The 27,045-nt window shown below is 42.8% G+C and overlaps 1 protein-coding gene across 1 annotated transcript in view; it reads left to right on the top strand.

Annotated features, from left to right (window-relative positions):
* The window catches only part of LOC126474748 (dynein beta chain, ciliary-like), a 734,368-nt gene that overhangs the window by 166,188 nt on the left and 541,135 nt on the right, over nt 1-27,045 (top strand). Inside the window, exons 15-16 of the mRNA XM_050102225.1 lie at nt 5,795-5,990; nt 13,990-14,154. Of these exons, the coding sequence (XP_049958182.1) occupies nt 5,795-5,990; nt 13,990-14,154 (361 nt within the window). The remainder of the gene's footprint in view (nt 1-5,794; nt 5,991-13,989; nt 14,155-27,045) is intronic.

Here is a 27,045-nt window from a genome sequence, read left to right as displayed (position 1 = left end):
CGCTAGAGTGATACCCGTCCGTATTTGCTCCACTTATATACTTTTGTTACCGTGCCCGCTACGTCACCAGGCGCCATCCAACACCACAGTGGGCGGTGGTCATAATGTTTCGGCTGATCCGTGTATGGTTGCATAGGGGGGATAGAAAGTGTGCAGTTAGGCAATTGTGGCACTGCTTTTCCTATTCATCTACATCCCCATGGTCTTGAATACCGTTGACTAGAGTAGAATTGTCTTCAGTGATGAGTCCCGCTTCGAACTGAGCCCAGATGACCATCGAAGACGTGTCTGAAGGCGCTCCTGACAGCGGTGGGATACCAACCTGAATGTCGCTCGCCATTCAGCCTGACAACTGGGAGTGATGATCTGCGGTCCCATTTCATTTAATAGAAGCGCTCCTTTGGTTGTCACCCGCGGCACCCCTACAGCACAGAGGTACGTCGACGATATTCTGCACCCCGTTTTATCGCCCTTCATGACAAGCGTGGGCTTACATCTCAGCAAGATAACGCTCGCTCGCACACGGAAAGAGTTTCTACTGCTTGCCGTCGTGCTTGCCAGACCCTACCTTGGCCAGCTACGTAGTCGGATCTCTCCCCAATTGAAATCATTTGGAGCAGTATGGGCAGGGCCCTCCAACCAGCTCGATATTTTGACGGCCTAACTCGCCAATTGGATAAAATTTGGTGCGACATCCGTGAGGACATCTAATAAATCTATCAGTGAAGGCCAAGCCGAATAACTACTTGCATAAGCGCCAGGTGGACCAACGCTTTATTGACTAGCTGAATTTGCAAAGCTCTTTCTCTTGAAAATATTATCCAATTTTTCTGAAATTGTAATCATTTGTTTGTCTTGTACGTGTACATCACATCTACCATATCCGAGCCATTCGGATTATTACTTCGTGGCAAGTCGCTTTTTTTATTTTTGTTTTTAGTGTGCAGTTGACATTAAGCATGTAACCGAGAAAAGTTTAGGATAGTTTTGAAATTTATTGAAATCGCTAACTGCTCTCATTAACAAATACTGGATGGATACAGCTTGGGTAACTTGTGGTACATTTTAAGCAAAAGGTGGTTTTTCAAGCATCTCAGTGCTTATGACGTCATGTCTCTTGATTTATGCTCCGTTCGACGTTATAAGTTTCCAGGTACACTCAGAAGTATTTGTTCATACTGTCTGAAAAATGTGTTGCAAATAGAAGTAAAAGTAAAGTTGTTATTGTTGTTGTTGTTGTTGTTGTGGTCTTCAGTCCTGAGACCGGTTTGATGCAGCTCTCCATGCTACTCTATCCTGTGCAAGCTTATAAACTAAAGTGTCATGTCTTATACCGTAGTTTTATTACATGAACAGCAAAAATGTGGTAAGTGGTTAACTCTTTCCCTTTCAAAACTTTTTTTGTGGGTGGGATGTCAGTCGTAAAAAAATTCGAGAAGATTTGAAATTATGTGTTAAGCTGGTTGGAAGTCGCTAAATGCTCTCATTCTCAAATACTGAATCAATGTAGTTTGGGTGATTTCTGCGCTGTGAGTTACCGTACCGCAAGACATATTCACATTTTGTAACTGTAATACTTGTCTTATTGTGGTAAACTTTTAACATAAAACTACATCTCTTAATGAGCAGATTATGACAATATTTTAAATTTTGAAATTCGCTCAATAGCTATATGAAATACGTAAAATCAAGTTTTTATTGCCCGCAGAAGCTGTCAGATAGTCAACCTGCAACTTGATCCCTGCACCATGAATCGTGTTTGCCGTTTAGTAATATACAGACTGGGCGAGAATTAACTCCCTATAAAAATTGTTTATAACTTTTTTCGTACTTAACCAATTTTCATAAAGTAAAAAAGTTTTGTACCTTCCAATGGTAGAATTGTCACGCATTGCTGAATTTCAACATAAGCCCCATCATTATCTACTAGTTTTCGTAAATGGATGTGGATGTTTGCGACAGACTTCTGAAGATAAACCATCGCTACATTCCCAAGAACTTGTCAATTTCGGTCCTCCAAATAAGCTTTCTCATTCACCCACCCCCAGAGAAAGAAACCGCAGGGCGTTAGACCACGATTTCTTGCTGGCCATTCTAGGGGGCATCGACGTTCCAACCAGCGTCGTGGAAAATAGATGTCCAGCCACGTGTATACAGGTTATACGAAGTGATGCTGGGCCTCATCTTGCATAAAGATTAGGTCATCGTAATTGTCTCATGTGAATACAGTACCGTGAACATAATTTTCAAGCATATTAAGGTACCGTTTTGCATTCATTGAGTTACGAAAGAGATGTAGACCCACAACTTCCGGGGATGTCATGCCGCACCACACCGTGACCTCTGCGCGATGCTGAGTTGTTCAACAACCACCCCCGGATGACCTGTTGCCCAACAATAACAACTGTGCCAGATAACAAAGCTCTCGACATGAAACCTGGCTTCATCTGACCACATATTACCGAAAATATCGGACCAATCTTCACACCAAGCAAGCATCATCTCCCCTTATTACAACTGATGATTACAGTATTTTGGGAATAATTCCTGGCAGTAATGTGGTTTCTATGAACGAAAATTCAGCTCTATCTTCGAAACAGTTTGGACTATGTATCGGATTAAACCAATTTCACGAGACGTCTGTCTTTGTGATTTCTGAGGGCTACGAGTGTACATTTCCTGAACCACTTGCACGTTTTCTTCCGTCTTGGATGTTGAGGGTCTTCTAAAATCTGGTACAGAACCTGTGTCCATTATCTTCGAGTCTTTGTGTCTACCGAGGCGCGAGGCCCTTTCAACATCTCTGTACTTGTACCACGGGTCGCCATACTTCGTACGAAGATGTCAGCTCAGTCCTCTCGCACCATGGTCTGCCATTGATATTTGCCATGGCATAAATGGGATATAATGTAACCAGCTAAAAAAAAGCTCCTATCAGAGAAGAAAAAATGCGAGTATGTTCCTGTTTATTTAAAGGATCTCACTCACTCATTCAGCCCAACTCACTGTCATTATCTCTTTGTGTCTCTCTGTAATTGTCTCCTGTCTCAGAGCCACAGTCCGTTCTGTCCTATTACTACACTTTCTTCTCATTGTTACTGTCTCCCTCTTGTTCTCTCTTACTGCTAATGTGTCATTCCTTCATTCCTACTGTTGCTGTCTCTTCTCACTGTCACTCTCTCTCTCTCTCTCTCTCTCTCTCTTCCTCGTTCTCATTGTCATATACTCTGTCACTCATTATCACTGGCTCTCACCCACTTCCACTTTCTCTTTCTCTTTGTTGCTCCTCCCCTGGCACTGTCTCCTTCACTCTTTTCTTAGCACTTTTCTGTCACTGTCGACCGTGTTCCACTGCCAATTTGTCTCTCTCTTCCTCTCACACTGCTACTGTTTCCTTCGTTTTTTCTACAGGGATCGAAAATTCCAGTTACAAACTTCTAGGAGTTGTAGAGGGCAATGAGTACGTAATATTTTGAACAAAAACCCATGTCCGGAAACGTACCGTTTCCGTGCTTCAGCTTCAGCCCGCTTGAAAAAAAAGGACATTTTTGTTGGGCTGATATCAACAGGATAGTCATGGTGGTGAGACGATGGGGAGGGTAACGTCGGATCGGCTGATGGTATTTGGCGTATGTCTTACCTCTCTGACCTGATTCGAGCCTCATTCACGTGTCTGGGAATGTTAGAGCAAAATGGCTGAGTAGACGATCGCGGAATACATCGACACGATCCTTCTGAATGGCGAAGCTCACGGTAATGGAAGACCTGCTCCAAGGAGACGCCGCTCTTCCGAATCGGAAGAGGCCGTACTGCATCACGTGGAAGAGAATCCGTCGACGAATACACGAGCAATTTCTCTGGCTATTAATGAGTGAAACAGTAAAGCAATTGATGCACTGACTCACACCGAATCAATTACTTGTAAAAGCGGTCGCGTTACCAACTTGTTTCCAAAAGATTGTAGTACGAAGGAAACGGTACGTTCCAGGACATGAATTCCAATTCAAAATATTATCTACTCACTCCCCTCTACAAGTCCCAGCAGTTCGTAACAGGGATTTCCGAACACCCTAAAAACACAACCACTGTCTACTCCCTTCCACTATTTATTACTTTCCCATCTCTTAGCCACTATCTTATTCTCTCTCGGCGTAACAAAGCGCAAATACGTTTGCATACCAAAATTTTTGGTAAAATTTTTAAAAGCGCTGAGGAAGGCAGAATGAGGGAGCTGGTACCACACTTTTCAGTCAGTCTTTTAAGTAAACAGGAACATATTCGCATGTTTTGTGCTCAAATACGTGCATTTTTCAGCTGGTTCCCTCCTTTTCCCGGCTGCAGCAGGGCATGTAAGTCGTATGAAAAGAAATGTAAAATTGAAATAAAGCAGACAGGATTTTACAAGCAAAAAAATTTGCATATGCTTCAGTACTACAGCATGGGATTCTCAGATGATAACGGAAACATTTTACAGCATATTTCTCGTGCTATTTCATCCCAGCTAAGTTTTCGTCTCATACCGGACTTTATGTATACAAATGGTTCAAATGGCTCTGAGCACTATGGGACTTAACATCTGTGGTCATCAGTCCCCTAGAACTTAGAACTACTTAAACCTAACTAACCTAAGGACATCACACACATCCATGCCCGAGGCAGGATTCGAACCTGCGACCGTAGCGGTCACGCGGTTCCAGACTGAAGAGCCTAGAACCGCACGGCCACACCGGCCGGCTTATGTATACAAGTGAATTTGAACCTCTGTACCTCGGAAACGGATAAAGGTATGATGAAAATTTTGAAGACCGTTCGAGATAGTGATCTTAGGAATGCATCGTAAAAATTACAGCCATTTGTTGCGCAGAGTCGTTTTGGAATCCTCGGCTGGGTTTTAGCCCGCTGGTGAAGGAAAAATATAACAACAACAAAAAAGCCATTTTTCGCTGTCTTTCGAGGAACTGTCCATGAACTAATGGTGCTTACATAAGTCTCATCAAGCCTCCGTAGACCACATAAAATGCAAAAAGAACCAATCGATTTCCTCCATTTGCTTAAGCAGGAGGAAGTCGTAATATTCATACTTTGACCCTGTACTGTAGCGTAGTGAGACTATGGGTTATTTGGTAAACGTGATAGCGTTACGGAGATGTTTAGCAAACTCATGTGGCAGACTCTGCAAGAGAGGCGCTCTGCATCGCGCTGTAGCTTGCTGGCCAGGTTTCGAGAGGGTGCGTTTCTGGATGAGGTATCGAATGTACTGCTTCCCCCTACTTATACCTCCCGAGGAGATCACGAATGCAAAATTAGAGAGATTCGAGCGCGCACGGAGGCTTTCCGGCAGTCGTTCTTGCCGCGAATCATACGCGACTGGAACCAGAAAGGGAGGTAATGACAGTGGCATGTAAAATGCCCTCCGCCACACATCGTTGGGTGGCTTGCGGAGTATAAATGTAGATGTAGATGTAGGTGTAAGACGATTCTTCGGCTGGATTCAAATGGTTCCTAGCCCAAGGACTATCCAGAACACTTAATCCTACCTTTTTATCACCAGTAGAACCCGGGGTATAAGCATCTGAAAATCCCATTTTTATGCAGGGCGTTTTGGAACATATTAGTTATGAATACTGTCGCATGAATACCGATAAATTCTGCCATTGTAAGGATCAAGATGCTTTCTTTTTAGAAAAATTAATTAAGTATCAAAAAAGTTGTAAACGATTTTCAATAAGGCGTTAATTCTGACCCACCCTGTAAATGGGAGTGCGAGACACGAGTGATGTGATTGTGTGCGCAGAGCTGTGGGAGTACATCGAGAAGCTGCACGGGCTGGTGCACAACCTGGAGAAGCGGCTGCAGCGCACGCAGGACAACGTGGAGCGCATGCGCGCCGTGCTGGCGCCCTGGAGCCGCTCGCCCGTCTTCACGCGCCGCGACGGCCGCAAGGACGCGCTGCTCAGCCTCGACGACCGCCACGACCGCGTCCACAAGCGGTACGCTCTCACCTAGGACTGCCTCACACGGAGACACAACGTCCCCAAGCTAAGGCCCATGTAAACCATCAAACAGTTCGTCAGACGCCACTAGTCTGTCAAATTACAATACTGGCCATTAAAATTGCTATACCACAAAAAAATGCAGATGATAAACGGGTATTCATTGGACAAATATATTATACTAGAACTGACATGTCATTACATTTTCACGCAATTTGGGTGCATAGATCCCGAGAAATCAGTACCCAGAACAACCACCTCTGGCCGTAATAACGGCCTTGATACGCCTGGGCATTGAGTCAAACAGAGCTTGCATGGCGTGTACAGGTACAGCTGCCCATGCACCACAGTTCATCAAGAGTAGTGACTGGCGTACTGTGACGAGCCAGTTGCTCGGCCACCAAATGACCAGACGTTTCCAATTGGTGAGAGATCTGGAGAATGTGCTGGCTAGGGCAGCAGTCGAACATTTACTGTATCCAGAAAGGCCCGTACAGGACCTGCAACATGCGGTCGTGCATTATCTTGCTGAAATGTAGGGTTTCGCAGGGATCAAATGAAGGGTAGAGCCACGGGTCGTAACACATCTGAAATGTAACGGTAACGTCCACTGTTCAAAGTGTCGTCAGTGCGAACAAGAGGTGACCGAGACGTGTAACCAATGGCACCCCATACCATCACGCTGGGTGACACGCCAGTATGGCGATGACGAATACACGCTTCCAATGTGCGTTCACCGCGATGTCGCCAAACACGGATGGGACCATCATGATGCTGTAAACAGAACCTCGATTCATCCGAAAAAAATGTCGTTTTGCCATTCGTGCACCCAGGTTCGTCATTGAGTACACTATCGCAGGCGCTCCTGTCTGTGATGCAGCGTCAAGGGTAACCGCAGCCATGGTCTCCGATCTGATAGTCCATGCCGCTGCAAACGTCGTCGAACTGTTCGTGCAGATGGTTGTTGTCTTGCAAACGTCCCCATCTTTTGACTCAGGGATCGAGACGGGGCTGCACGATCCGTTACAGCCATGCGGATAAGATGCCTGTCATCTCGACTGCTAGTGATACGAGGCCGTTGGGATCCAGCACGGCGTTCCGTATTACCCTCCTGAACCCACCGATTCCATATTCTGCTGACAGTCATTGGATCTCGACCAACGCGAGCAGCACTGTCGCGATATGATAAACCGCAATCGCGATAGGCTACAATCCGACCTTTATCAAAGTCGGAAACATGATATTAGGCATTTCTCCTCCTCACACGAGGCAACGCCGGTCAACTGCTTTTTGTGTATGAGAAATTGGTTGGAAACTTTCCTCATGGCAGCACGTTGTAGGTGTCGCCACCGGCGCCAGCCTTGTGTCAATGCTCTGAAAAGCTAATCATTTGCATATCACAGCATCTTCTTCCTGTGGGTTAAATTTCGCGTCTGTAGCACGTCATCTTCGTGGTGCAGCAATTTTAATGGTCAGTAGTGTATTTGGTAGTGTACGTCTGTGTTTGACGTGTTTGTCCAACATTGACTGTATTTGACGTATATTAGAGAAATAATGATTGACAGCCGATTTGACAGTTTGGTGGATGTTGTTTGTGTTGATGTTTCTCCACGCATGTTTAGCGATAAATAGTATTTATTACGGTTTATCTCACTGTAATGTGAATTTCCACAATTGGGGGAACTACAATCAAGGATTAAACCAGAAAAGCAGTAACAGTTGCGAAAATGATAGAGATGTTGCGTATTTAAAACGCATATATTACGCAGGAAGGCTTTGCGCTCAAAAGTAATGCAACACATTTTCTTTCTGGTTGATTTTATTCAGGGTTGGGTTGGGTTGTTTTGGGGAAGAGACCAAACAGCGAGGTCATCGGTCTCATCGGATTATGGAAGGACGGGGAAGGAAGTCGGCCGTGCCCTTTGAAAGGAACCGTCCCGGCATTTGCCTAGAGCGATTTAGGGAAATGACGGAAAACCTAAATCAGGATGGCCGGACGCGGGATTGAACCGTCGCCCTCCCGAATGCGAGTCCAGTGTGCTAACCACTGCGCCACCTCGCTCGGTATATTCAGCATTCCAACAAACAGTATTATGCCCCAATCTTCTGGCTACAAAACCCAGTTTTTCGACATATTCTTGGTTCAATGCGACGGTCTTATGCCATCTTACTGGGAGGCCCCGTATGCTCGCGTGGTACCACTCTACTGATGGACATCGGAGCCAACGTCTTGCTGCATCAGTAACCTCTCCATCATGCACGTACTGCTTCCCACGGAGTGCATCCTTCATTGGGCCAAACAGATGGAAGCCAGAAGGTGAGAGTTCTGATCCGTGTAGTGTATGAGAAAGAAGAGTCCGATGAATTTTTTTGAGCTCCTCTCGGGTGCGCAGACTTGCCTGAGGCCTTGCGTTCTCTTGGAGAAGGGAAAGTTTGTTTGCATTTTTGTGCCGACGAAGACGCTGAAGTCGTTTCCTCAATCTCCTGAGGGTAGCACAACACACTTCAGAGGTGATTGTTGCACCATGAGGGAGGACATCAAACAGAGTCCCAGAAGACTGCAACGATGACTATACCAGCTGATGGTCAGGCTTTGAACTTTTTCTTCAGAGGAGAGGTGGCGTGACACCACACCATGGATTGCTGTTTTGTTTCTGGCTCGAAGTGACGAACCTATGTTTCATCGCCTGTGATGATGTTCGACAAAAAATTTTTACTAGTCTCATAACCCGTAAGCAATTCCACACCGATTGTCCTTCGTTGCTCTTTATGGTCTTCTGTTAGGCAGCAAGGAATCCAGCGGGTACACACCTTTGAGTACCCCAGCTTTTGGATGAATGTGTCAGCAATACCAACAGAGACGTCCAGCTGTGCAGCGATGTGTCCGTCGATCACCTCGAATGAGAGTGCCCTCACGTTCCAACACTGCTGGAGTCACAGTTGTGTGCAGTCAGCCCACATGCGGAACATTGGGCAGGTTTGCGTGACCTTGTCGCAATGGTGACAGATGGCTCGTCCAACGACTGATCGTGCTTTTGTCAACTGCCAGGTCTCAGTAGGCGTTCTGCGATGCTCTGGCTTTCGACCAAAAGAAACTCAGTGACAGGTCACTGCTTCGAATGCACCTCCATTGCAGATGCCATTTTGAAGTCTTATGTATAGCGCCATCACCTGTCGGAACTTCATGAGACTATAGGGGCTGAAAAGGAAATATTCCACGATGCCACTCAACAAAATTCAGAATTTCTTTTAACCGAAATTAGATGAGAAAATAAATGTGCTGCATTACTTATTGGATGTCCCTCATAGTAACAGGAGTGTAATACGAAAAAGAAATCGAAGCTCTCCGGTTCTTCCACAGATGATGCGTATGCATCTACATTGCAATATTTAAATGAACTTTCACCAGAGGACGAAGCAGACGAGAACTTTTCGTGTAACTGGGTCCTCCTTTTCCATATGAGTGCAAAGTAATTCTACAAGGTTATTAAAAGTCAGAGTCACAATTCTGAGAAACTTGTGAGCATCAGGTTCTGAGTGTAATACATCCTTTGGCAGCTTTTCGTGGGTATATTTATCTCTTAATTTCGGCCATTTCGTCAACCAGCGTCTTCTTTTCTTTTCCTTCTTAATGCTAAAGTCAGTGCAAGAAATGCTCTATCTGCAATACGTCGACAGATAGCATCCCAGACGTGCTCGATGGGGTTTAGGTCTGGAGAACAGGCAGACCACTCCAGTCGCCTTATATAATCTGTTTCAAGGTACTCCTCCAGGATGGCTGCTCTGTGGGGCCGTGCGTTATCATCCATCAGGAGGAAGGTGGGACCCACTGGTGCAAAATGACGTCCCAATACACCTGACCTGTTACAGTTCCTCTGTCAAAGACATGCAGGGGGTATGTGCGCCAATCATAATCCCACCCCACACCATCAAACCACGACCTCCATACAGGTCCTTTTCAAGGACATTATGGGATTGGTATCTAGTTCCTGCTTCACGCCAGATGAAAACCCGCTGAGAATCACTGTTCAGTCTATACCTGGACTCGTCACATATCCTGGGACCACTGTTCCAATGACCATGTACTGTGTTCTTGACACCAGGCTTTATGGGCTCTCCTGTGACCAGAGGTAAATGGAATGCACCTTGCAGGTCTCCGGGCGAATAAACCATGCCTGTTCAGTTGCCTGTAGATTGTGTGTCTGGAGACAACTGTTCCAGTGGCTGCAGTAAGGTCCCGAGCAAGGCTACCTGCAGTACTCCGTGGCCGTCTGCGGGCACTGGTTGTGAGATATCGGTCTTCTTGTAGTGTTGTACACTGTGGGCATCCCGTACTGTGGCACCTGGAGACATTTCCTGTCTGCTGGAATCGTTGCCATAATCCTGAGATCACACTTTGTGGCACATCGAGGGTCCGTGCTAGGACCTGCTGTGTTTGACCAGCCTCCAGTCACCCGAGTATTCTACCCCTCATAACGTCATCAATATATGTTCTTTGATCCATTTTCAACACACAGTCACCATTAGCACGTCTGAAAATGTCTGCACACTTACTCACTGCACTGTACTCTGACATGCACCAACATACCTCTGCATCTGTGGTCTGCTGCCAGCGCCACCGTGTGACGACTGCAGGTCAAATGCACCACATGGTCATACTCTCAAGTGATTTAAACCCGAAAACCGCCCAAGAGAGCGTAGTTTCACCATGTATCAGCATTATCCTTAATTTATGAGCATGAGTATAGTTCACAAGCGCGGCCCGCAGTGGCATTAATCGTTGCCAAAGATAATTCTGTTTCGGGGCGATTGCGGGGTTCAGATTTATATTTCGTCGCTGCCACAGTCGGGAAGGCGAAAAAACTTGATTGATTCTCCTTGGATCTGTTTTTAATTCCATAGAAAGGTTATCACATTAATCACATATGTTAATGTTGAAGTCGATACAATGGCAAATATAGAATTCACATCCGAATCAGCAGGTGACCCTGCTGTGCTGCATAGCAAGTTAATTGCTTCCGGAAAACCTACATATGAACACAATGAACAAAAGCAGAGAGGGGGGCGGTGACGGGGTGGAGGCGAACCAGACTTCTAATCTCAATAATGACGCCTAACCATGTGCAAGTATTTTATTCCTTCCTGAATTTAAAAAAGGACAGAAGGATAGTGGTTAGCTACTACCTCTAACTTCGACAGCATAAGTATTCAGGAATTAAAATAAGAATAATAAACAGTTTTATATATTACTATTGACATCAGTACTGAATAGCGATTCAGGGTGGAAAAATAAGTAAAACCATATTGTCGTGCATGTTGCTCTGCAATTAGAGATTAAGACACAGTCCAGTCACATTCATGTAACCTTCATCTATGTTCGACATCATTGTGCAATAACCACTCACTGAAAGCAGGTGGCAACACTTGCAGTGGAGAGTATATAACGCGTGCTGAGGGGACATGGACACAGAAACCCCCCCCCCCCCCCCCCTGAGACCCTGCACCCCATCCTGGCCTCCTTCCCCCCCACGTCCTTCCCTACCTGGCCCTCTTTGGCACGCCCCCCTCCCATCTCCCCCCTCTCTTCCCCACCCACCCTTCTTCCCTTCTCCCTTATCTCCTTGGTCCTGGCAGATCCTCTGTTTTGATCATCGTCAGTGTGCCACGTCAGTGTTGTGATTAGTGCTGTTTCTCCTGTGCATCGAGAGGTGTGATTTTAATTATTTTAACTGTGTGCTGGCCTTGTCCTTAGTGTTGCTGTCAGTGCTTACTATGTGCTACGCCATCTGTCAATACTTTTATGCTCCGGTCATACTGTTCCTTGTGTTCTTTTAATCATCCCAGTGTGTGCTTTTTGTGTGTGCTACTTTTTTAATGTTTTTATCTCCATTTTACAGTCGCCCCTTTTTGTCTATTGTCTTCCATGATGTCCCCCTTTTTTGTATCTATGTTCACCATGTTTTCTCCTTTGTTATTTTTAAATGTCTTCTATTGCTTTTTCTGTCTTTCGGCTGAAGAGCAGTGCATATGCTGCTGGCAGCCTGCCCCGATGGGGAGTTGAAATACAATAAAGGAAAAGAAAGGACGCAGAAAACAGTGCAGTCGTTCTTGTAATGTGGAAACGGAGCGATTTATCTGACCTGCAAAAGGGCGTGATCATTGAATTTCAGGCCAAGTGTGGAAGCATTTCTGAAATGGATAAGTTCATAAACTGTGCTGCTGTGGTTGAAGTATACCATGCATGACAAAATGGCGCTATGCCAACTGTGATGCACTATGGGCCATAAATGACATAATCTTCGTTGATCCATTATGGATTGTGGGACGAGGGCTGCCATGAACTTCTTGATGCAATAATTTATCAACAGCCGTATGTATTGTAGAAATTTATTTTATTTTATGAACTTCTATGTGCTACCAGTTTCGGCATTACATTGATGCCATCTTCAGGCCCCACTCGTCATGCTCTAGAGCATAAAACACAGTGTGTTGACGTCTTTTTGAAACTATTATTTGCCCCACTGTTTTGTATTTTAGATTAGATTCACGGATCCAGTTATATGGCTCCTTCCATGTATAGCGATTTTACGACTATGACGAGTGGGGCCTGAAGATGGCATCAATATAATGCTGAAACTGGCAGCACATAAAAGTTCATAAAATAAAATAAATTTCTACAATACATACGGCTGTTGGTAAATTATTGAATCAAGAAGATAAATGACATAGGTGAACTACAGATGCAGAGATGTGTACGGGCGTATAGATGTGCAATTGTTGAGCAACTGGCCATCCAGATGGACACTGGAGCTACCAACAATGTCTCCTCAATGAACGTTCAGCGAAAGTTGCTGCGTACGGGCCTTCACAGCAGTTGCCTGCTTCATGCACCCATGCTGACTGCTGTTCAATGGCGACGAAGGCTGGAATTTACACGCCAATACCGCAACTAGATGTCCACTGAGTAGGTCCTGCATCAATCGTCAGAAAGTTCCAGGTCAGAGGAGGGAGCACTATGGTCTGGGTAACGTTTTCGCGACATTCCCTGGGTGATCTAGTCATTCTGGAAGGCACAATGGGTAACACAATTATGCATATATCCTTAGGGATCGTGTCCATCCCAACATGCAGTTCGTTTTTTCCTCGGTACAATGGTATCTACCAGCAGGACAATGCAACGTGCCACACAGCTCGCAGTGTACGTGTGTGATTCTAAGAGCACTAGGACGAGTTTAACGTACTCCCCTGGCTAGCAAACTCTCCATATTTCATCCAAATCGATCGAGCCGTTCGGGCAGTGGATCCTCAACCCACATACCTAGGGCAGCTGGCCACGGCACTGCAGTTGGCATCACTCCACATCCCTTTGGTACCTTCCAGAACCTCACTGACTTTCTTTCTATCTTTCGCTTACGCCACAGTCGCACAGCGATCGCAGGGTCGGCGTGGTTACAACAGATTTGGCAATGTTAATTTTAGGGATGGCCAGATGCCCTTCCTGCCGCCAACCCATACCCCCCAGGATGGAATCAGTGTACCCCAAATGTCTGCGTCTAGTGTAAAGCGTGAAATAGTGCGGGCATGTTGCAAATGTCTGTGACGCGTGTAACTGAGGCGGAACGTGGGGACCAGCCCAATATTCACCTAGCAGGATGTGGAAAACCGCCTAAAAACCACATCCAGGCTGGCCGGCACACCGGCCCTCGTTGTTAATCCGCTGGGCCGATTTGATCCAGGGCCGGCGCGCCTACCCGACTCCAGGAACCAGCCCGTTAGCGCTCTCGGCTACCCTGGCGGGTCCAGAACCTCACTGACTCTCTTCCTGCATATCGTTTCTGAAAAGGTTCTTATTCAGACTTTAGATGGGTGGTCATATTAATGCTACTGGACAGTGTATTTCTCTCAAAACATTCGAGAACTTTCGAAACCGTTCATTCACCGGCACAACTGCTACGTTATATGACACAGAGCAATTTTCTCGACGATATATTTGCAGGTACGCTGAAATTGAAACTGCATCTAAGGAGATACATTCGCTGCTGTCGGACAACCTGAAGCTGTTCGGGATGGAGGGGCAGGAGGACTGCGACCGCTGGCAGCAGTACGTGGCCTACGTGGACGGGCTCGTGTCGGACGCCCTGCTGCGAGCGGTGGGCTGCAGGTGCTCTCACCATTCCTAATCGCCACTCGTGGCTTGTGCACCACGGCTCCGATGCAAACCAGGGACCACGTTGTTGGCTGCTGCGCTCTGCTCCTGCGTCTGCCTAAACCAGCTAAACGTTCCACGCTTTCCGCTCTATGCTAGTAGCGAAATGCGCATACTTCACGAAAGAAGGGATTTTTTTAAAGATTGATCAGATGCATTGTCTAGTCTTTTCATAATTTCTTCCAGTGATGAACCTAGAAGAAAAAATATCAAGAGAGGATTCCTGGAGGGTAGGTGGATGACAGCCAAAAGCTGAGAATAGAGCCTCCTCAACAGCATAGACAACGATGGGCATGCTAATGAGGCTACTGGAGAAATCAGATTACATCAAGAAGTACATTCGACCTACAGTAATGGAAATAAGTATTCATACACTACAGCGTGGAAAAGTAAACTGCCTTTATTGACAGTACACATTGACCAGTCGCCAATGCAGCTATGCTGGTATATAGAACGAGAATGAACAAGCCTTTACAAAAAAAAAAATACAAAAACGTCTGCCAAGTTATCTACTGAGCTGGGAATTAAGTATTCAACACCAACAGAAAATGACACTTCTAACAAAGCCAGCCGGCCGGTGTGGCCGTGCGGTTAAAGGCGCTTCAGTCTGGAACCGCGTGACCGCTACGTCGCAGGTTCGAATCCTGCTTCGGGCATGGATGTGTGTGATGTCCTTAGGTTAGTTAGGTTTAAGTAGTTCTAAGTTCTAGGGGACTGATGACCACAGAAGTTAAGTCCCATAGTGCTCAGAGCCATTTGAACCATTTTTGAACAAAGCCAGAACATGTTTAATACTTCGTATGCATACCCTTCCGATGTATTACTTCTCGCAACCTCCGTGGCAGGGTATGGACCAATTTTCTTGTAGTTTCCGACGTGATACCTTGCCATTCTCGAAGGAGAGCCTCTTTGAGAGGCCTTACTACGGATGTCGTGTTTTCTCACTCGTGTTTCCAGCTCACTCCACAAGTGTTCGATGGGATTCAGGTCCGGACTCTGAGCTGGTGTTTTAAGAGTGTGTGGTGTGTTGTAGAGCAACCACAGCCGAACAATTCGCCCCATATGTTTGGGATCATTGTCCTATTGGTAGTAATAATTTCTAGGAAGACCCAAGGCGTCAACACTCTGTTGTAAGTTCTGTTTGAGAATGTTTATATACACAAATCTGTCCATAGTACCTTCCACAAACACTAATTTTCCGACACCGGAGGCTGACATACAGCCCCATATCATCACTCCACCACCTCCGTGCTTCACCGTGGGTTGAATGTTGTTTCGGTCGAGGTCTGTATTCGGTCTTCTCCAGACCAAGATCCTACCATCATTGTGCACGATATTAAATTGGCTTTCATCACTAAGCAATACAGTATCCCAGACGTCTGCTGTCTTGGATACATGCTGTTTCGCCAATTCTGTCCTCCACTTCCTGTTCTTTTTGCTGATGAAGGGCTTCCGTCTCGGGACCCTGGCTCTGTAGCGCGAACGGTTGAGAATGGTACGAACTGCCCTTGGAGTGATGTCCTTTCGGAAGTGTTCATGTGCATATGCGGATAATGCCGACGCTGTCGTTTTCGGGGTTTTCTTGACGATTCTTAGTAGCATTCTGGTCTCTCTTGTTGTAAGCTTCTGTGGACGACCGTGTCGTTCACTGTTTATTACTACATGTCTGTCCTTATACAGCTTAATGATAGATTGCACAGTCACTTGGCTCTGTCCTCTGATGTTCGCAATTTCGGTATACGACTTGTGTTGAAGATATTGGGCGACAACGATGTTTCGTTCCTCAATGGTCGTTTCCTTCCCCTTGCGGCCCATTCTGCTGTTCCACCGTACCCACGTCCGACGTGCTGTTGCTTCACGGCCGCCACACGACTAGACAAGTGTGGCATGCACTCCGGGGCTGCGTCAGCCGTTTGTTTGTTTGAAAGTAGTCCGCTGTATGAATACATTTTGCCCTGTCGTAGACCGTGCGGAGTGTAACATATTTTATTTTCCCAGAATAGATTCATGGCATACGGGAAGCTTCATTACCTAGAACATGGTTATCTGACGCTACATCATCGTACTTATTCGTATCGGCGCTGTGGGTGATTTGCTATCCCAATCCACCACCGTAGTTTGTCGCCACCTACGGTATGAATACTTATTTCCATGCCTGTACGTCATATCAGGAACGAGACAGACCAGGCACTCTCATTGGCGTAAACTGAAATTGGTGAGACTTTCTGAAGCTTCGCCCATTTCAACAGTTAAGCCGTGGCATCCTCAGTTTGTTATTGGGCGAGCCACTCTGAAGCTTCTCCCGGTCCAACAGTTAAGCCGTGGCGTCTTGTTTCTTATTGGGTGAGGCATTTTGAAGCTTTGCCCGTTTCAACAGTTAAGCCGTGCCATCCTCAGTTTCTTGTTTATTATAACGATTGTTTCCATTGTTCCATAATTCCGGATAAGTGCATTATTCTCAAAAGTCTCGCATAACTAGTTGAATAAGAAGCTATAGTGTTTTCCCCAAGGAAACAAAGATAGTTTATCGCACAACAGATTGTGTTATGTATTCTTTGTGTTAAATGTATTGTAATCAGATTTTTCGTCTGACTGAATAAAATGTTTCAGAACACTTCAAGAGAGTTTCTTTTTTTGTCTGCAATTTCATGAAAGCATCTGGATTTATCATACTACAGGTTTATTGGCACCCCGCACTAACGCTTTTCGGATATTAATGGCATACAGAGATTCGCAATCGGTAATAACACTGCATAGAAGCCTCATATCTCACGCATGTTTACAGCATTATTGGCAGCTTTACACACTGCGTATGTGACGTATGCGGATTGGCCATTTTTATGATTTAGTTACAATTATTTCCTTATTATAATAGGGTCAACCATGGACTCCATGGGATCAAAGGCCAAGAAAATTATGATGATAAAATAAAATTGAGTAAAGATAAAACTGCTAGCAACAATATCTTCTTGGTCTCTACAAGGATTAGCTGATGCATTTTTAATTCTGCAGCTATTTGAGAAAGCATCTCTATCATTTCTTCTATCACCATTGCCGGCGGCGGTGGTCTCGCGGTTCTAGGCGCGCAGTCCGGAACCGTGCGACAGCTGCGGTCGCAGGTTCGAATCCTGCCTCGGGCATGGATGTGTGTGATGTCCTTAGGTTAGTTAGGTTTAAGTAGTTCTAAGTTCTAGGGGACTGATGACCACAGCTGTTAAGTCCCATAGTGCTCAGAGCCATTTGAACCATTTTTTTCTATCACCATTAAGAAATGCAAGATGGAGTTAAGTGCATCCTGATGTATCACTCGGTCGCTCGTTCTGACTGTTCAACTGTACTTGTATCTAAAAGTACCTCCACCAACACCCCTATCCTCGTACGCTGTCGCAGACGCACGTGAACAACAGTGCGTTCACAAAAATTAGTACAAAGAACGCATGTAGGCCTACACCACGCATTCTCGGGCTACGCACGTTACCTCACTGTTCAAGCAGTTTGCTGCGGACCACTTCTTTGCTCGTGATTTGTGATGACCTTATTGTGACATACAAAGTGGCACCGAAGTTTTATTTTGAAATTTTACAAGAATGTCAAAGCACGTTTTTAATTGAGAAACGAAACGTGTATCTCTAGGCAAGATACTGCTACGCGAAATGCAGTTTATGTAGAGATAAGGCTGGCAACCTGTGATTCATATACAATTTTGAGCTATTTGTTTCGCACCTTCAACTTTTGTAGTCCTGTCTTCCTCAGTTGCGTGTAGTATTACGGTATATTGATAATTTTTACTTATGGACCATCTGACAGCAACTGAATAAAACACAATTTTAGTGCGATACGCGTTTCGCCTCTATTCTCTGCAAGGCATCATCAGTGGCAGGTTGCGTGGACAATTTCTTACATATTACGCTCCTGTTGCGTTTTTGGTGTTGTTCTTCTTATGAATGCCAGTTTGCGGTTTTTTCCACGTTGCACAGCACTATGAACTGAACGCTTGTTTCAATGCAATGTTTCAGTTGCTGTCAGACGGTCCATAAGTAAAAATTATCAATATATCGTAATATTTGTTTCGCGTTTCAAAATAAAGCATTTCAGTGATTATTCGTGAAAATGAGTAGCACTAAACAGATTTTGTGAAGGTTAGTTATCTTTCATTATATAAGTACCATTTAATTTTATATAAAATACAAAAATTGTATTTATGTTTTATATTTGGGCGCTGAGTTCCTAAAGCGCATCGTGCCTCACAGTTTTATTGAAGTAATTTTGTGATGAGCAGCTCCACAGAAACGCGGTACGTCTTTCTCCTTGTGGTCTTCAATAAATTTGAGTGCCCAGTCTTCAAGAAATTTGAGTGTCCACTCTTTGGAGTCAGCAGTCATCATTGCCGCCAATAACTCGCGTGGAACACAAAAACAACGCAGTTCTTAAGAACACACCAGTGAGCAATAGCCGACCACGAATACTTGTCTGCTGAAAAGCGCAAGATTCGTTTCAGGGAAATTACATATGCACAAATGTTTATACGTATTTGTGCTATTGGAAACGAGGAGCAAACGCGCTAAGTTGAACCGAAAAAGCCACCGTGTGGGATCATTTTAATGCAAAATTTGCTGTTACAGCAAGTGATTTGCCAGAGCTCCTATGAGCATATATAAACTGAAGCACATGAAATTAGACTCTGTAACTAAGTAACATTCAAGACGAATAATTACGTATCAACCAGTGGTAAACATAGCGTAAGAGTTTTTCTAGGTGCAAGTAATATAACGCCTTTTTTAAAAAAAATCTGACAGTGCATACCGGGAAGCAATGTGGACTAGTAACTGCAAAAAAGAACACTACTGCTCACTAACAATTATGAGACATATTGAAAACTGTACAAAATAGTATTTATTGTCCAACAGGCCCGTTTTGACTTTTTTGTTGAGAAGGCAGTAACAGTAGCCTAAATCGTTTGTAGTTTTGAGATAGGGGATTGAGACTAAAATGGTACAGGGCATTTCTTTCAGGTTAAATCTAGATCACGCGCTATTCAATAAATATCTGTCTGTTAAGATTTTTTGCTACTGCGCTTTCAATTTAGCTCTATAAGCGTGAGCACTAAAAAAAGTAGCCCTCTGAATAATTACGATAATAGTACCGGTAATAATAACTTTACTGTCGCTAAACCCTCAAAGCAGAAGAGTAATGGCCTCTTTTTCGATAACTTTAGTATAGTACATGTGATTGCATCCACCGATAGGTCTTTGTTCGTATTGCATGTAATTTACATGCCTATTTTTTCTAAAGTTGGTAGATCCTACACACTGTAGAGAGGGCCCAACGTTGATGAATAGGAGTCATTGTTACAAATGAGCTATTTGTTGCTGAGATTTTTCATTGTTGCAAAGATAGCACCAAAGAAACTGTGTTTTTAAAGAAGATTAACGTCACGGGTACGTTATTAGCTAATCATTGCCCTGTAAGTAAGGCGTGCAGGAGAGGTGCAAGTAATCGAAAAAATTACTGAAACGTATGTAGACCCTATACCGGTACCTTTCCAATTAAAATTTCAGGTTCGTTTTCAGTATCCTTTATAGGTATCATATGTAAATGAGTATCGGTTTTTAAGAACTGCTATTTCTTTGGCGTGTTAATTGTAACTTGCAAAACGTCTCTTCAGAACCGACTGGAACCCAGATATACAGGCCTACCATTACCATTCTCATTTGGACTGCTTAAAGATAATTATCCGCGTGCAGGTGTATAGGCTTTTATCTTCAGTGTAACGGTTGTAAGGGAATTGTATAAGGCAGGGATGAAAATTGTATTTGAAGGCTTAGTGTGGCTTTCAAAATAACTACAAAATTAATTTTTACACTAGGCACTTTCATTTATAGTTCAGTAGTCTTGCAGTTTAGAAATTCACACCCGTATCCCATGAAGTATTAATTTTCTAACTATTCATTTGCTGTATGGAATGTAAAATTTGCTGCCATAGATTCTACATCTATATCTGTACTCTACAAACTACTGTGAAGTGCATGACAGGTGGTATGTCCCATTCCATCAGTTCAAAGGAGCTTTTTTCGAAAAACAACTTTCAGATAAGGTTAGGACTTTGTTATTGAAGGTGTTATATTGTATTTGAAGGCTTAGTGTGGCTTTCAAAATAACTACAAAATTAATTTTTACACTAGGCACTTTCATTTATAGTTCAGTAGTCTTGCAGTTTAGAAATTCACACCCATATCCCATGAAGTATTAATTTTCTAACTATTCATTTGCTGTATGGAATGTAAAATTTGCTGCCACAGATTCTACATCTATATCTGTACTCTACAAACTACTGTGAAGTGCATGTAAGGTGGTATGTCCCATTCCATCAGTTCAAAGTAGCTTTTTTCGAAAAACAACTTTCAGATAAGGTTAGGACTTTGTTATTGAAAGTGTTATAGGCCTATTTCTTGTTCATGTCATTAGGTCTGTTTACATCGTTCTAGCACATGTCTTTGAAGGGCATATTAAAACTAATTAATTGCTGGCTTACTAAGTACACTCAGAACTAATAATTAGTAGATTTTGCATCCTGATCAGTATTAACGTAAGAAACTGTGTGATGGTCAGAGAGGCCATTGACTATTGGTTTCATAATATAATTTTGTACATTAGACATTTCTATAAAGATTATCTATGGCTGTTTTTGAGGAGTTAGTTACCTTAGTTGGAATATTAACAAAAGATATTAATTTGAATAACAATGTCACTAATTTTTTAAGAAAAATCTGTAGGCATGTTAAAATCATCAGCAATCACTATTTCAAACTAGTCTTTGGACTGAAGACTACCACAACAACAATACAACAATTTTATTCAGTTTACTTATTTTCAAGTTACATATGCATGGAATAACTAGTTGACTAGATAGAATATAGCAAACGAAACAGGCTTTAGGCCATTGCCGTATTATAAATTAATGGCAAAAAAACAAGTTACACAGTTTGGAAATAAAGACCAGCAGCTACTGTGGAAAGTAAAGACCATGGCAGCAGACATCAGAAGAGTGTATAACTAGAGTTCTAGTAAGTTCTAGAAAATACATGTTGTCTTCATTATGGGAGTGATTAAAGAGATTGTATGTGGCAATATATATTGTACTGCCACAACAATGCTGTGTGTTGCAGTGAAATGATTTTAGGCAGGCAAGTAATGACATAGATTCACACGGAAGAAGAAATAACTGTGGAAATAAAAGCACAAGACGAAGTCAACGTGCAAGGATGGGTTGGATTGTTTTGGGGGAAGAGAGCAAACAGCGAGGTCATTGGTCTCATCGGATTAGGAAAGGATGGGGAAGGAAGTCAGCCGTGCCCTTTCAAAGGAACCATCCTGACATTTGCCTCAAGAAATTTAGGGAAATCACGGGAAACCTAAATCAGGATGGTCGGACGCAGGATTGAACCGTCGTCCTCCTGAATGCAAGTCCAGTGTGCTAACCTCTGTGCCACCTCGCTTGGTCAACGTGCAAGGCTTATGATATATCATAGTAAGCTGAGGGCAAAAATAACACATTGCAGCTTTGTGTTCCATCTTGGTTGATGTTCATATCCAGGATGAATACATTGTTATGTGCCAGTAATCCGTGCCACCTTAGAGAAAAATGGTTGCTATTCTCCTGAACAAAGAACAGAATACTACATGGTTGCCATCCTACTAGCAATAGTTTATTGTAGGTTGTTGGAGTAACAAAGGGTCCACAGTGACTGGAAAAAAATGCAGGTCATTTGTGTTTTTGAGAAGGATCATAGGACAGATACACATAATTATAAGTCTATATCATGGACATCAATCTGTTGTAGAATTATGAAACATGTTTTATGCTTGTGTATTATGATGTTTTTGGAAAATGAAACTTTCCTCCATAAAAGTCAACATGAATTCTGCAAACAGAGATCTTGCAAAACTCAGCTCATTCTGTTGCTCCATGAGATTGTGCTGTAGACATCAGCGCTCAGGTTGATGCCTTATTCTTAGACTTACGGAAGGCATTTGACATGTTCCTGGACTACCCTTTAGTGAAAAAAAAATCCATTCTTACTGAATACTGGACCAGATTTTCAACTTCCTTTCAAAGGGAACTGAAACTTCATTCCTAATGGAACAAAATCTAAAAATGTGAAAGTAATTTCTGGATTACCCCCAAGGAAGTGCTTACAATATTTTAAATGATCTAATAGAACATGTTGGAAATTGCATAAGGCTATTTGCAGATAATGTTCTTGTCTACAAGACTGTAGCAACGCCAAAAGACTAGCGATTTGGTAAAGGACCTGCAGTGGATTGACGAATGGTGTAGGGACTGGCTGTTCATCTTGAATGTAAAGAAATATAAGATATTGCACTTGCGTATGAGAAGATATCCACTACTGTACAACTATACCATTGATGACAAACTGCTGGAAACAGTATGTGTTGTAAAATATCCAGGAGTAACATGCCAGAGTGACCTTATTTGGAGTAACCACAAATAGTAGGGAAAGCAGATGCTAGACTGTGATTCATAGGAAGAATATTAAGGACATGTAACTTATCCAGTTCACCTATGTACTCGAATGGTCAACATGACGGATACTCTTGTGAGGAACCTGGGTTTGATTCCTAGCACTATCAGGGATTTTTCCTTGGTGCTAGTGCTGTATCGGGAAGCACTGAGCCTCATGATACCATCTGAGTAGCTACCTGATTGAGAGGCAGTGACTCTAATGTCAGCATTTTGATAGCAGTCAGAAGTGGGATGTGCTGACATCGTGCCTCTCCTTCCTGATCCAGAATGAGCGACAATAAAACAGGGCTTTTGAAACTTCCTGACGGATTAAAACTGCGTGCCAGACCGAGACTTGAACTCGGGAGCTTTGCCTTTTGAGAGCAAGTGCTATACCAACAGAGCTACCCGAGAACGACTCACGACCCGTTCTCACAGCTTCAATTCTGCCAGTACCTCATCTCCTACCTTCCAAACTCTGCTGCAGAGTGAAAATCTCATTCTGGAAACAGGGCTTTTGCTCGACTGTGGCATGGTCTTCAGGACCAGATCATGGGGTTTCCTTTCCTTTTAATACACTCATGAAAGAAGTGACTTACAAAACACTTTTTCACCTGATTCTTGAATATTGCTCATAACTTTAGCATGGTTACCATGTGGGACTAATATGAGAGCTAGAGAAGATACAATAAAGAGCAGTGCATTTTGTCACAAGATTTTTTAGTTGGTGAGAGAGTATTACAGATATGCTCGACAAACTCCAGTGGCAGATGCTACAAGAGAGACATTATGCATTATAGAGTGGTTTACTATTGAAATTCTGAGAGATTACATTTTGGGAAGAGTCGGACTACATATTAACTGACGTACATCTTGCAAAGTGAGCACAACAAGAAAGTTTGAGAAGTTAGAGCTAATACAGAGGTTTATCAACAATCATTCTTCACACCACACAATTCATGAAAGGAACAGGGATGGGGGCTACAGATTGTGTAACCAGAAGTACCCTCCACGACACTCTGTCAGGTGGCTTGTGGAGTATTGATGTAGATGTAAATGTTGTGACACTTAGTCTGTGGTCTGAGCCAATGGGAGATGGTGACATATGGGTGTGACAGATTCAGACCTGACAGAGGCTGACAGAGACAGAGAGTGGAACTTGGCCTGGCTGGACTGAAGATGGGTAGTGAGCCAACAGTTTGTGTTGTGATACAATTTTGTTTGGTTAGCTATTGCTACTGATAATTTATTTCTGTAACAACTCCAGCTCTAGCTGGCTCTGCAGTAATTGTTGTAGATTCTTCATCTGTGACTATTCTGTTTCTGTTGCTGCTCTACAGATTTCAGAATGCTTTGTACCATAATGAATGTGGAAATGGCCTAATGTTAAATAAAGACAGCTAATGATGCTATTAGGGTATAAAATCTGAATTCCGAAAATTATCATATCATCTTGTTTCCTTCAAAACTTACTGGCCCAGTTTCAGAGCTGGCTTACCAAACACAGATCAGATGATTTCTGTACATATCTACAATTGCCTCACAGCAAACAATGTGAATCTTAATCCCAAAAAGACATATATTGCAGTTTCAAAAAAGGAAGATTGAAATGCCAGTGCCAGAAGTAGACATTATTGGTTGTACATCACAAAATTAAGTACTGTACTGTATAAAACTCCTTGCAGTCCAGCTGGATAACAGGGTCAGGACATGGATTCACTAATTAAGAAGCTTAGTCCAGCATATTTTGCTCTTACAAGTCTCTCTCTCATATATGCATAAGCTGCACAATAGGATATGTTTATATATTGTTGGACTCGTATTGGACACACATGCCTATAATCAGCATCATCTTATATGCGTAGGTTTCTTAGCACATGTCAAAGACATTTTATGATAATATAGACGTATAATTATCTAATCATAGCCAGATTTAATATACATATAAATTTGGGCATTGTGTAATTGTCCAGATTTATATGCTGATTGAAACATAATGTATTTTTGTTTTAAAATTTTGTACATGGCTGGAGCAGCAACAGTAGCATGAAATTATCTTGTTCAATTAATGAACAGCCATTCAGTTGCAAAATGGGAGGTTTATTTAAAAACCCTTGAAACCATGGTTGAGATGTTTAAATAAATCTTCCATTATGCAACTGACTGGCTGTTTATTAATTCCAGAAGAACATACTTTTGTGTTTCATAAACAGTGAGAAGTCCATGTTGGAATATGAACGGTCTCGAAAAGAATACATTGCTACTCAATCTAAAGATGACAGGTTGAGCAGCAGACAGGCACAACAAAAAATTGTTACACACTGAGCTTTCAGCCAAAGCCTTTGCCAGAAAGGAAATGAAAATAGACACATTCACACAAGCAGATGCACCTCATGCACACATTACTGCTGTCTCCAGCCTCTCTGGCCAGACTGCAGTTGTGTAGAATGAAAACAGCAATCCTGAGTGGGACAGGGAAGGGGAGGGACAGCAGGATATGGATGGGGCAAAAGAGTGCTGTCTGTTGGAGCAAGCCGGGATTAGAAGGCAGCAGGACAAACTTGCTAGGTGCAGCATTGGGAGGATGTAGGGGTGGGAAGGGGCAGAAAAAAGGGGAGCAGAGAGGAGGAAAAGCTGGTTGATGTGTTCACAGAGAGTGACACACATTGAGACTGAGGGGATGTGAATTGGGATGATAGAATGAAGGAGTGGAAACTTTTGGGTGAAAGGTGTGGAGACAATAAACTATTGTAGGGTGAAGTTGGTGTAATTTCAGGAGCAGAGTAAGTGTTGTAAGGATAACTCCCATCTGCGAGTTCAGAAAAGCTGGTATTGGATGGCCCAGTGGCCCAAGTTGTGAAACAGCCATTGAAATCAAGCATGTTATATTCGGCTGGATGTTGTACCATTGGGTCATCCACATTGTTGTTGGCCATAGTTCAGGTGGCCATTCATCGTGCTGGACAGCTGGTTGGTAGTCATACCAATATAAAAAGTTATGCGATGATTGCATCAGAGGTGGTATATGATATGGCTGTTTTCACAGACGATGTAGTGAAGAAACCTGCATGTTGTTGAGTGGATATAAGGTATATTTCTGCTAAAGGTCAGGTCTTCTGCTATTTACTAGCCATTGTTTTTTGTTCTTAAAAGAAAAAAACATTCTCCAGTAAATATCTACAGGTTACAAGAGATACATAAATAAACTGTCCTGTTATGTACCATTTCATACCTCCCATGGTCCTTACTAAACTGAAGAAAGACAAATGTGATCCATTTTTAGTTATTGCTGGTTTTTGTGGCATTACACACACTCAATATTGTAAAAACTATGTTACAGATCAATGTAAATTCAGATATGTAGCTTACTGTCCGCTTGGAGCACAAAAATGAGCAGGAGTGTCGTGACTGTGTGTGTTCCATTGTATTATTAGTCTTTCTACATGAATGAAAAGATAGTTTTGTAATCAAGATTGTACCTGATCCGTATCTAATGACTAATAAAACTCAGCTAGCACTCTGTTTCTACTGTTGACAGAGAAAAAGAACATATTATAGGATAGGCAGTCCTAAACAGTACTGTAAAATAATACGGTCACCTGAATTATATTACTATTAGCTTGGCACCCATTGCCTCACTCTCATAGACTGTATGGTCTGCACATGTCTTTTTTTTCCTTAATTGAATTTTTATGTTTTTCATAAATTCCAACACCTTCTAAACTTTTCTCGCTAATTAAAGTCATGGAAGCATGGTCTTTGCCAAATGTCCTTCTGACCAAAATGCGATTCTGGTAGTTGAAGTTCAAGGTATTTTTTAATCATGCCTTTCACATTCTTGAGGTGATATTTCCATAGAAACTTTCGTCTTCTAACATGTATTACTTTATATCTAACTGGGGAGTGAAATAACAGTTTTCACAGATTTAACTTAAATTTTTTTTATATAATGAAATATTTCCTTAAAACTTTTGATCTCATTTCACCCCCTTAGAACTTGAGTTCCCAAAAAAAGACTTTTATTTCCACCTATCAACACAAATTCAAATTTTCATGGATTTAGCATTCAAATTTTCATAGAATTTAGTTTAAAAAATGCTTCTTAAATAATTTCATGAAAATTTTCATCTCCAGTTTCATCCACTTAGAGATTGAATTTCCAAAAAACTGAAAGTGTGTTTTTTTTTTAAAAAAATTTTTAGTTTTATTTTATTTTTTTTATTTCCAAGTGAGAAGTCAAATAGCAATTATCATATATGTAGCTCTAAAAATTTATTAGTTCTTTAATAATGACTTATTTTCAAAAAACTTTCACCCACTAT

The sequence above is a fragment of the Schistocerca serialis genome, chromosome 4 (assembly GCF_023864345.2).
Source record: "Schistocerca serialis cubense isolate TAMUIC-IGC-003099 chromosome 4, iqSchSeri2.2, whole genome shotgun sequence".
NCBI lineage: Eukaryota > Metazoa > Arthropoda > Insecta > Orthoptera > Acrididae > Schistocerca > Schistocerca serialis.
This window is presented reverse-complemented; position numbering and strand designations above follow the sequence as displayed.